Consider the following 12,014-nt stretch of genomic DNA (forward strand, 5'->3'; position numbering starts at 1 on the left):
TTAGAAGTGTATTCTGTATTCATGGCCACATAGATGACAGAATAGATTATTCACATTATCCAGGTGAGGTTGGAAGGATATGAAAGCGAAGAAAGAACAACAAAGCCTCCACCGAATACAGGAGCTTGCAAGGGCAACTAATGGGAATACATTCGTTTCAGCAGGCAATACCTCATTGTGATAAACACAAAGCACACACCATTTACATAAGCCTCCATAACGGTTAGAACTCAGCTGCTGAATTCAGTACAGCAAGGCAATTTCAGTGGCACAAAATAACCACGGGAAGAATGCCTACACATAGTAGATAATGCAGGACGAGTGGTGGTTATTGTTAGTATGCCGGCTTTCTTCTATGTCAAGAATTTCTCTTTTCAAGTAATAAAACTATTTAAACATTCAATTACCAATTAATTCATGTCCCAAAGCACCACTGTTGGCATATAGAGTATGCTGAGGAGCTTGAGATTAATTTGGACCCCTGGCATTCTTTAACATGCACTGAACATTAAGAACATGGATGTTTTTTCCAATTTCACTCCACTGAGATACAGATACAGCACTTAATAAGAGCCAAACTTCATGGTTTTGCAGCAATGGTGACTTGTATGTGTTGCAATAATTCAACTGTTAATTTAATTATCCCTGGAAACCCACTGTTTCATTATTCCATGTTGTATGCTCTAACCGCATGACAGTAATACAGTGCAATCCACTGTTAAAGGGAACATGTGATCGCGTGGCCTCCGCGCTTCACGGAGTGCTGCCGCCGAGAACTTGTAGGAATTGTCGGCACAAGACGCATGCGCAGTAAGCATGATGGCTGGTCATTTCGCGCATGCGCCTGATGCCGCCTATTCTCGCTGCATCTAGGTGGCAGGGCTTCGTGAAGCGAGGGCACGCGATCGCGTGTTCCCTTTAGCAATGGACCCTACTGTACACGCTGGAATGCAGGATTGAGACATACTGCAGCATGTTTTCAAACTGAAGTCATCATCTAGGAATTTTTTTTTTCTCTTCCTAAATATGAAGCACACCTTGTTGCAATTGCAATGGAACATGCCTTCAGTGATTGAAAGAGACAAACATGCACAGCTAGCCTCCATCAGTACACACTCGCGCGTTCATTTTGACAGCGCTTGCATTTGTAGACTGCAAGTAAAGCGCAATAAACGCGAGATAAAAGGCACAGCAGAGACACAACAAGCTCCAAAACAATGGCAAGGCATTTAACTATTACTACTGCCTTCACTCCTGTCATTGTACAATCATATCAACGCCATCCATTTTAGGAATGCTATCAAGACCACTGTTGTTTAACTATCATGCCCATCGCTCATGTAATGCCCCATACCAGGGCCTTTGAGGTAGAAAAAAAAGAAATCATATCATAACATACCGTACTTTGTTGATCGATGTGTTCTGCTACCATGCTACCATTTCTTGATCTTCAGCTAATAAATAATTTAGTTAATAGTCTTTTTTTCTCCCACTTAACTACCGGTTTGACTCAAATTTCATATTTTCCTTGAATGAAACAGAGCAGTATTTAAGGTGAAATTTCAGAGAAACAGGACTTGCTACACAGGCTCCAACAACGGGCTGAGCAAAGGATGAATGAGAGCACAAGAGGGAAGTGTAACGCAAACGGCAGAAGCGAGAATACTTACATGCCCACATCAACCATAATGCCTTCGCATGTCGGGTCGCGAAGGAGCGACGCCAGAACTTCCCAGCAGTGAAGCAGTGTGTCACTTTCGTAGAAGTGGTCGGCACAACCGTAACCTCTGAAATGGGTGCCACGTTGAAGATGATGAACGGCTTCAGCAAAAAACTCTCATTACACCACTGTCGTAATGTCCCAGCTAACAGTTTTCAGCACACTCGAAAACGGTGATTTCTGCCACTAGAGCACGCATGACACTTTGACATAACAGCTCTCTGCACTGGTGGTGAAGCTACAGAAAATGTGCATTCACACTGCAGTTTCATACTTTGATTGTACCTGTGTCCGCTGATGCACTGCTTTTGCACGTTTTTGCAGTGCGGACATAATTTAACATTTTGTAGCTCCTTAAATTATGCAAAAAACTGCGATGAGAAGTCAAAAACATGTTATAAAACTGTTCAAGTGATGCTACAACACTTTCTTCAGCCACTGCAAGCTTACTGATATCAGAAAAGGCATGACAAACACAATTATCCATACGAGCTTGCTAAGACAAACTGTTAAGTCACGAACTCTGCAAGAAACTGCTTTCATAAGTGTCCACTTGTGGATCATGTCAACCGACAAAATCGACACAGATTGATTCTGTACACTCAGTTTTACGACTGGCTACAGAACGCGCACATTAGACAGAGGTATTAGTCTCTTTTCCTCGATTTACGATTACCAATATTGAGTCCAGCAGCCAATTAGCATGGACACCTCGTAAACGTACAGGCCCGGTCATTACTCACGTTACTTCCAGTTCAGGCCCTGATCTAAAAGAAGCTCCCTTTGCTTTGGCTTCTTTGATGCCTGAAAAATAAAGTGAAGATTCCAGGTTAGTACCACAAGTGACCGGTATTTGCCAAATAAACCATAATGATATGAGAAAATACTTGCTCTTGAGAATGCGCTTGTAATTTCCGTCAAAATCCAGCGCCCACTGGTTTAGCGTGCACACGGCGAGTGTCACCTTTCTTCCCATGGTTCAGACTTTTATCTGTAACGAATAGTACGCTCAATAAAATGCGAAGGTCAGATCACAGGTGTGGCAGCGAGTTTGGAATATCTGTACACCGCAACCAGAAACCAACGAAGAACGAAGTCTGCCTTTGCAGTCAGAGTAGACGAAAGCCAGGCGCAAGTTGCGAAAATTGTTACACAGCAGAGCACGCGCTTACTAAAGTCGTTATCGCAAAGAGCAACCTGTTGCTCGAGTCATGCGAACGGCAAGACGGTTGACACTGACTCAGCTCGACCACCACGCGCGAGCTAGAAGGTTGTACCGCATTGGTTTCGAGAAACCTTGACATGGCCTTCAAAGCAGCACATACCTCACGGGCAAGAATGATGCGGTGTTCGCGGAATGCCGTGAAACTGACCGTTTCCGCAGCACGGTATTCGGCGCCGAATTCGCACACAAATGACACCGAAACAATCGCGAGATCGACAGCATAGACGCACGTACGCCGCGCCAGTTGTTCAAACAGCAGTAGAGCACGCGTAAGCGTCCTCCTTTCTTTCGAACAAAACGAAAACAGCTGTAGCCGACGCGCCGGGGAGCGAGCACGCCGCTGAAGCACGACGAATTTGGGACAAAACGGAGCGTCGCCGGCGCGTCACACTTACCAGATGCCCGAGGAGGAGCCTGATCAACCTTGAAGAAGCCGCGGAGCCGGTGTTACGCACCGGGAAAGTTTACTTTCGGGCGTACGCAAGGTAGCGCAACGCGGTTGCTGCTGCGGCGCGAGGACGGCACACCTCCATGAAAGCTGGGTTCACGTCGCTTCCGACAGAGGACGCCACCAGTCAGTCAAAAATCATCGCATCATCATCATCGTCAAATTTTTTCACTCGATGCAAGAGGAACAGTCACAGCAACACCAACATCATCGTTTCTTTCGGTCCTTGTTTTCGGCGTTTCGGGGTCTCGTTTTTGGACCAAATCGGCCGTGAAAGCAGCGGGCGTAAAGAAAAAGGTAGGTGTGGTCGTCGCTTTGAATCATTCGAACCTTGTGGCACGTGCTTCTAGCCTTGTGCTAAGTGTAATGCTGCCACCGACGCAAACTAATCGCTCCCTTCATCGACTTGTCAGGTCCGTTGGGTCCGTCGTCGGCTGTGTGCGGTCCGTTGGTCTTGGCTACCTCTCGGTTGCAGCTCTGCACCTCCTGAATTCACGATGCTCATCAAGGTGAAGACCCTTACCGGCAAGGAAATTGAAATTGACATCGAGCCTACAGATAAGGTTGAGCGCATCAAAGAAAGGGTGGAGGAAAAAGAGGGCATTCCGCCGGCCCAACAACGCCTCATTTTCAGCGGCAAACAAATGAATGACGACAAGACAGCGGCGGACTATAAAGTCACCGGCGGCTCAGTGCTCCACTTGGTTCTGGCCTTGCGTGGAGGGGAGCGGTGTGCGTGTATTATGTAGGAGTGCCAATGTTTCAAACTTTCTGTGTCGCACATGTGTGCTGCTAAGAAACGCCCAGACTTGTGTGTGATTGCTGAAGAATGCCCGGCTGGAAAAATTGGATCCCAAATAAACTGAGTTTTTGACCTTTTAATGGAAACATACTTATGAGAGGAAATCTCTTCTTTCAAACCATATTCAAAACTGGCGTCCTGGTTCAGCAGTTGCTGTTTTCGAATTTTAAAAAAGCACCTGTGTATGCCTGTCTAGCCTTAGGACTGGATCCCACCAAATACAGACGCTCAACTGTGTCTGAATAATCACACGGATAAGATGGAAGTAGTATTAGGTACGGCACTTACTTTGGAGGAGAAATTCTAGAGGCCCGTGTACTGTGCGATGTCAGTGCACGTTAAAGAACCCCAGGTGGTCGAAATTTCCGGAGCCCTTCACTACGGCGTCTCTCATAGCCTGAGTCGCTTTGGGACATTAAACCCCATAAACCAAACCACTTTAGGCTTGCTGCAAGTTGTTGAAGGGTTTACCAGAATGCAGGACAGCGCGGTATCTCTCCTTGACTCATGCCTGGCACTGTAACTCATATAATTCCTTGAATATTTGATTTCTTCAGAGCATTGCTGTGAACAAAAACAGTACAACTCAACACTATGTTATCAATATGCTTTCATTCTTTCAGAGCAGTACCGCTGCTGTTCAGGTATAGCTAAAAAATTGTGTAAGTTGGTCACCTTTACCGGTAACTGTTAAAAAGAAGACCCGTATCAGATGAGTAGCTTTATTTATTTATTTATTTATTTCCTCAAAGGTCTCGGTTGAGACATTACATGAGGGAGTGGACGGTATCTGGCAAACAATGGTAAAAAATGTTAAGATGAAAGGCTGGCGACGCTCCGCTTGAATTCTAGTGGGTTGATGATAATGGCAACTTCGGTGGGCAGGTCATTCCAGTCTCGTGCAGTACGCTGAAAAAATGACTGCTGAAATGTCACAGTATGGGCTTGAAGGGGATACACTGCGTTACTATGGCTGAACCGGGCGATGCGGTGGGCTCTTTTTATGTAGGGGTTATCAAGAGGCAAAGAATGAAAAAATTTATGAAAAAGGTTAAGACGTGCTATCTTACGGCGCGAGGCTAGGGGGGGCAAGTTGATTCGAGCTTTTAGTGCCGAGATGCTTGAGTGGTAGGAATAATTAGATAGAATGAATCGTGTTGCGCGGTTCTGAACCAATTCGAGGGCGTTAGTAAGGTTATTGTGGTGCGGATCAAAAATAGCGTTAGCATACTCAAGCTTGGGACATTGGAACTTGGGACAACTTTACATTGGAACTTTTAGCACTTAACCCTTTGACACCTACTTTCGCGAATTACAACGTGCTGCTTATGCGCCGTTCACTCATTACTACATGGAGCTTGCATGTAATGTTTGGTGTCGACATGTTTTCAGTGGCCAGAACTGTGATCAAAATGTTTGGTGTAAGCTGTGTGAAGAGTAAAGGGGCTTGAATGTACGACTTCCACTCAGCGTTCAACCACTTTCCTTCTGACAGATGTTGTGAAAATAATAGGAAGACATTTGTTGTATAATCAATCTTTACTCTGATTTACTGTTTTCTTGAGGTGGATGGCTTGTTTTAGTGCTCTAGCACTTATAGTGGCCATTCCCTGCATTTGGGCCGTTGTGTCTTTGTCTGAAGCCCGTTTTATGGCAGGCTGCTCACCTGCCCACCGTGTCAAGAGGCAGCCCATTTAATTGTGAGAGGCTGCTTGGGAAGAGCAACCTAGGTCGCAACCGAACCCTAGCAAACAAATGTCCCACCGATGGCAACACCTGCCATAGCACTTGCCTTGTACCACTGCGCCACTGTCCATCATCATCAGCCTGACTACGCCCACTGCAGGGCAAAGGCCTCTCCTATGTCTCTCCAATTAACCCTGTCCTTCGCCAGCTGCGGCCACCGTATCCCCACAAACTTCTTCATATAATCCGTCCACCTAACTTTCTGCCGCCTTCTGCTACGCTTGCCTTCTCTTGGAATCCACTCCGTTACCCTTAAGGACCAGCGGTTATCTTGCCTCCACATTACATGCCCTGCCCAAGCCCACTTCTTCCTCTCGATTTTGACTAGGATGTCATTAACCCGTGTTTGTTCTCTCACCCACTCCGCCCTCTTCCGATTTCTTAATGTTACACCTATCATTTTTCTTTCCATAGCTCGCTGCGTTGTCCTTAACTTAAGCTGAACCCCCTTTGTTAGCCTCCACGTTTCTGCCCCACAGGTGTGTACCAGTAATATACAGCTGTTGTATACTTTTCTCTTGAGGGATATTGGTAAACTTCCATTCATGGTCTGAGAGAACCTGACATATGCGCTCCAGCCCATTCTTTTTCTTCTAGTTATTTCCCTCTCACGATCCAGATCAGCTATCACTACCTGCCCTGAATGACATATTCTCTTTCTACTTCCAGCACCACTGCCCACTGGGTGGCTTACTTGCCAAGGTGTAGCCGTTGATAACCACGTGAGAAACGGGGACGCTAATTAGGCGGCACTGCCATTGAGTGCACCGAGCGGCTAAGAGGAGAACATGATTTGAATGATACTTGCACAATAGCTAAACGGAAGAAGTTGGGGTGGTAATTTGATGGTAGCCCGGTACCACCTAGAAGGTCATAGCTCCAACCAACCATTGACGTCATTCTAGCGCACATATCTGCATTTGGCCTAACTACCCAAATCGACTGACAGTTTTTTTCTTGAAATGAGTCATTATTCCCTGCCCATATAAATCTGCATTCTTTCCTCTCTATAAATGGACAGGCAACCACCCACATGAAAAAGTTATTTCGTTCAGGATGTTACACGCGTCCCAGTAGGTGCCACTGCCTTTGCAGCCATGCCACGCACCTGTGCCTGACATTATATTCTTGAAGCAGCCTCATAACCATTCACGCTAGCCTCTGCCAACATTCATCGGCTTGCATTTTTGTACAGGACACCAAATTTCTAGCTTTGACACTTCCATCAGCATACTTTGAGTGACTGGTAACAAGAATTGTTACGTTTCTTATTCATCAAAAGTTGCGGCTTTAAAGTGATGTGCGCTACTTCTGCACCTATGATGCCTATAGTTGGCTCACCGCTCTACGTGCTCATGTGTCTAGCTTGAGACAATATAAGGTGGAAGTGGGAGGAAGGGTTTGCTGATGTGTGTTGTCCAGGGTACACTTTGTTTTCCAAGTTTTGAAAAGCTGCTCTTGCACTGAGGTCCCAGATACGTTACTCTGCTGCACCAAAATGAGATATGTGACTCCTCACAAACTATTAATTCGAAATATACATCTCAGAGGATGTCTCGGCAGTTATAAATATGCAGGGTGTTTCATCTGAGACTTTACGCAATTTTTGAAAATAGGCTTTTTGTGTTAGAAGAGCGCTTTTTTTCGCCATAGCATTGTCAGTGGTGTGATCCATCAGAATACACCTAAGATGTGCTAACTAGCAGGCTGGTCAACTAATATTGAGTAGTCAACTTTTTAACTATTACTGTTAGGCTTCTTAACCATAGAGAGGCGTGTAGCCCGCTGCAGGTAATATCCATGACAGTTTTTTTAAATTCGAAAACGTGGTTACCCTCGGCGCTGTAGCCCAACAAATTTCAACTACATCGCGCCAAAATAAATGTGCTTCGAGAAGCTTGCAGGCAAAGCAACCCCTCCAGTGCATATAACTCGCTGAAATAGTCAAAATTTGTTGGGCCACAGGGCTGAAGGTGTTTGACCTGATACTTTACACAATTTTTGAAAATAGGCTTTTTGAGTTAGAAAAGGGCTTTTTTCGGCATAGCATTGTCAATGCTGTGATCCGTAAGAATACAACTAAGGTGTGTTAACTAGCAGGCTGGTTGACTAATATTGAATGGTTAACTTTTTATCTAATTCTGTTAGGCTCTTTAATTATTGAGAGCCGTTTAGCTGGCTGTAAATAATATCCATAGTAGTTTGCAGTTCTTTAGAATTTTGAAAACGCGGTTACCCTCGGCTCTGTAGCCCAACAAATTTTGGCTACATCGCGCCAAAATACATGTGCTTTCGAGAAGCTTGCAGGCAAAGCAACCCCTCCAGTGCATGTCACTCTTTGAAATAGCCAAAATTTGTTGGGCCACAGCGCCGAAGGTAACCGCGTTTTCGAGATTCTAAAAACTGATATGGATATTTACTTACGGTGGGCTACATGCCTCTCAGTAGTTAAGGAGCCTAACTGTACTAGTCAAGTTGACTGTTCAATATTAGTTAACCAGCCTGCTAGTTAGCACATCTCAGCTGTATTCTGATGTACTAAACTGCTGAAAATGCTAGCCGAAAAAAGCGCTCTTCGAACAGAAAGCGCCTGTTGTTAAAAATTGTGTAAAGTTTTAGGTGAGACATCCTGTCTACCATCGTTGAGCGTTCGATCGGTAGCGGCTTTGAGGTCTAGCTCTTTTCCCAACCACAGTTATCCTTCGGCGCACGCAGAGAACTACAACTGCTGGAATCACCTGCTACGTTGGTGGCGCGCTAAAACTCGTGGCGGGATCGGTGACCGGTCTGCGTTCCGGTTTCGCTCCGTAGTCACGATCGGAACCGAACGCCCCGAGCTGCGCCCGACGGGAGCACGTACGATTATGGCTTCCATTTCTGGAAGAACAATGGTCGAGGCGATGGAAACTCGGTCGAGGCAACGGGGGCGGAGCAATACAGAGCCCCCCCCCCCCCCCCAAAAAAAAAAAGAAAACAAAAAAACTACCGAAAACAATGCAGCGTAGGTAAATGCCTGAAGAATGCACGGCCTTTGCGACTATCTTAGAGCGCCCTTCGAACAAAGCGAAAAGAAAAAAGGGTACCCGTTCGCAGCCATCGCATGAGACGCCATGAACAGTTACAGCAATACGAGTAAAAGGTATTCAGAAACTGCTTTCATCTTAAATGCTATTTTCCAGTGCTACTTTAGTCGATAAATAAATATAAAATTTCGCTTAACAATTTCTTGCTTTGGCGTCTCACATCCTCCCTATTCTCAGCTTTAGCGGTGGGGGGGGGGGGGGGGGGGGGATGCCAGAAAACATGACAGCGTTGGGCGTGTCATGGCGAAGCTCACTCCATATCGCAGTGAAGCCACAGCTTTAACCAGCTTGAAATAACGGTGGAGGCGTCTCGAACACGCAACTACTTGGACCGCACGGTCACCATATTTAGGACTATATGGGCCGAGGGACATGTACGGCGTTGGCGCAACTCCCGTCATTACTGAGTAACATCGCACGAGTTCGTCAAGCTCTCTACGCGGACGACAGAATCGGGGATGGCTCTGACGGCAGCGTGCAAGAAGCCGTTGGTACGGCCCACGAGTACGCCACCGCCGGCAGGCTATATCATGCGCGACGGAGAAATCCGAACTCCTGGTCGTAACCAGTAAATCCCCCCGAAGAGGAGCGCTGCCTCCAGAGATCAATCTTCGCCTGGAGGGTCCACCAATGCCGCAAGTAGAGAAGATGCAAATGCTGGGACTCGCCTTCAGTCCAGCGGCCGAGACACACAGTACAACTCCCCCGAAAACAAATTTCTCAAATCACACGCATGACAAAGCAGGTCTCCAAACACCGAGGCAGCCTGAAGGACAGGGACACGCTATGTATAATGCAGGCGCTCACCATCAGTCACCTCACGTACGACCTATCATGATACCGACCATATAAGTCTCAAAGCGGCACTCCGGTGGGCGCTAAAGACAGTCCTGGGTGTCCCTCCCCACGCGGCCACTCAGCGCCTCCTGCAGTTAGGCTGTCACAATTCAGTCGAAGAGAAGCTCAACGGGCAGTACAACTCGCTACACGGCGTAACACACGCACCGGACGGGCCCTGCCTGCGAGGCTGGGGTACCTATAGAACACCACCCTACAACTAGACCCGGAGCCCGTGAGCCCCTCGTTGAGAGCGAAGATCCGAGCTAGCCTGTTGTGTATCGTGGTGCTGCCGCTCCACTTGTGTATCGCACTACGGCCGCTCCAAGCGCCGCTTCCCGTATAGTACTTTCTGTCTGGCCTGAGCATCGTATTTCGCTCAACACCTCATCCCCGCGTTTCCGCGGCTCTTCGGTCCTAGCACGTACGGAGGTACACGCGGACACTGAACTCTCTGCGCTCTCTCTCTCTATCTCGACTGTCTACCCCGCTTGTACGCTTTCGCCGAATAAACAGTTCTGCCTCGGACTCCGACTGGAAAACACATCATAGCCTCAATCCCGAAAATCGCACTCCCTAACCACAATACGAGTCGACGGCGGGCCCAGTAGAGGCGCTTCAACGCCATTTAGAAAAAACCCGTTTGTCATAGACGCGGAAACCTACCCCGAAAAGCCTGCCACGAGTCTGGCCGTAACGACCATGGTCAGGTACGAGGAGTAGGGTGCATCCTCACGTACTCGAGCAGGATGTATGACGGAAGAGACAGCCATACCCCTTGCCATTCGGTACATCTCATCCACACGCCAGGCCGAAGACGTGCAAGTTTGCGCTATCATCAAAGACTCTCAAGTCGCATGCCGAGCTTCTCACCTGCAGTCTACTGTCTCCGCAAGCACACAAGATCCTACGTCCGTGCCAAGAAAGGGCTCACACGCTAACCTTCATTCATGTGCCCCTTCTTGGCAACGAGCGCGCCTCCGCGCTCGCCCGCGAGCTAACCATCCAAACATCAGAAGCACATGAGAGAGAGAGAGAGAGAAAAAAGGACGGAAAGGCAGGGAGGTTAACCAGGCGATGCCCAGTTGGCTACCCTACACTTGGGGAGGAATATACAGCCCTCTACGAGCAGATGCAGAAATCGAAGAGAACGGCGCTCTTACACCACCATCATCTTCCACAGAGCCACTCATACGTGCACTGACAGTCGAATATTACAGATAGCAAAGAACACTTCCTCCGCCGCACAAATCCTTGTGCAGGGAAGATGCCACTGCCTGGCGACAGCTTCAAACACACACTTTCCCGAACCCCCCTACCACAAACATCTATTCTTCCCCTTACTGTACCCCTCAAGGTGCCAGTCATGCAGCAGCTTTAAACTGATCATGCATCATTTCTTGTGGGCATGCCCCAAAACAAAAGGTTGCCCACCCATTCCCTACAGCACCTTGGGAAGCTGTTCTGTCCAGCCCAGACCTCAGCAGTGCCTTATCATGTGGGCGTGTCCGGGATCGCAGCTGCTGCCTATATCCTGGTTTAGGTTTATAGGCGCCATAAACACCCTGTTGTTGGCGATTTTCACGAAATCAGCACCGTGCTGCGGCAGCTCCTCGAACTAGTCCAAGGAGGATCGGCATGCGCGGAAAGAACTGCAGGTGACAGACTAAGATTCTTTTGAACTACCCCCCCCCCCCCCCGCCTTTTTTTTCTTCTTCAGTACTTCCTCAATGCCTTTTGCTTTTCCTTTCTTTTTATTCTTTTATTTCGTTTCCCCCTCCGTTCTTTAATATCTTCTTTTCATTTTATCTTGTATTCAGTGATTGTTCATTATGCGTTTCTCTGGTCGGAAGAAGAAACGTCATTAGCCGACAGACGGCTCTTGTATTAAGTCTTGTCTCATTTTCCTTTGGACTAGCGCTGTTTTTAGTATGCTATTATTCGTACGTGTCATATATCTGTCGCAAAATTTCCATTACCGAAGCATCCGTGGCCATGGCGCATTCACACGCGTCTCTCGACGACATGGCTCAACCTAATTATCTTGCGCGAATTTGAGAGCGATAGTAGGGTCCCTACGTGACACGTGCAGTAACAGAATGATCTGCCGCGAGCACTGCTTCGCCGTGCGCCATAATTAAGCTTTTTCGTAC

The 12,014-nt window shown here is 47.4% G+C and overlaps 2 protein-coding genes across 6 annotated transcripts in view; one reads left to right on the top strand and one right to left on the bottom strand.

Annotated features, from left to right (window-relative positions):
- The window catches only part of Nadsyn (NAD synthetase), a 36,210-nt gene that overhangs the window by 24,060 nt on the left and 136 nt on the right, over positions 1-12,014 (bottom strand). The window contains exons 2-5 of one of the 5 annotated variants that reach the window (XM_089560397.1): positions 4,634-4,759; positions 2,612-2,711; positions 2,464-2,524; positions 1,671-1,787 (exon numbers count right to left, since the gene is read on the bottom strand). In XM_089560397.1, the coding sequence (XP_089416523.1) occupies positions 1,671-1,787; positions 2,464-2,524; positions 2,612-2,696 (263 nt within the window). In that variant the 5' untranslated portion in view covers positions 2,697-2,711; positions 4,634-4,759. Of the gene's footprint in view, positions 1-1,670; positions 1,788-2,463; positions 2,525-2,611; positions 2,712-3,045; positions 3,288-3,340; positions 3,509-4,633; positions 4,797-12,014 lie in introns of those variants that run through there. The other 4 variants (XM_089560399.1, XM_089560395.1, XM_089560400.1 and 1 more) reach the window with 4 other exon arrangements.
- On the top strand, positions 3,541-4,285 carry Nedd8 (Nedd8 ubiquitin like modifier). The gene is made up of 2 exons (XM_089560403.1): positions 3,541-3,690; positions 3,807-4,285. The coding sequence occupies exon 2, from the start codon at positions 3,891-3,893 to the stop codon at positions 4,140-4,142; it is 252 nt and encodes an 83-aa protein (XP_089416529.1). The 5' UTR covers positions 3,541-3,690; positions 3,807-3,890; the 3' UTR covers positions 4,143-4,285.

Source organism: Amblyomma mixtum, chromosome 9 (assembly GCF_055824585.1).
Source record: "Amblyomma mixtum isolate Tamu chromosome 9, ASM5582458v1, whole genome shotgun sequence".
NCBI classification, from domain to species: Eukaryota; Metazoa; Arthropoda; class Arachnida; order Ixodida; family Ixodidae; genus Amblyomma; species Amblyomma mixtum.

Coding starts and splice junctions, on each gene's coding strand:
- Nedd8 (XM_089560403.1), top strand. CDS start 3,891: ATGCTCATCAAGGTGAAGACCCTTACCGGCAAGGAAATTGAAATTGAC.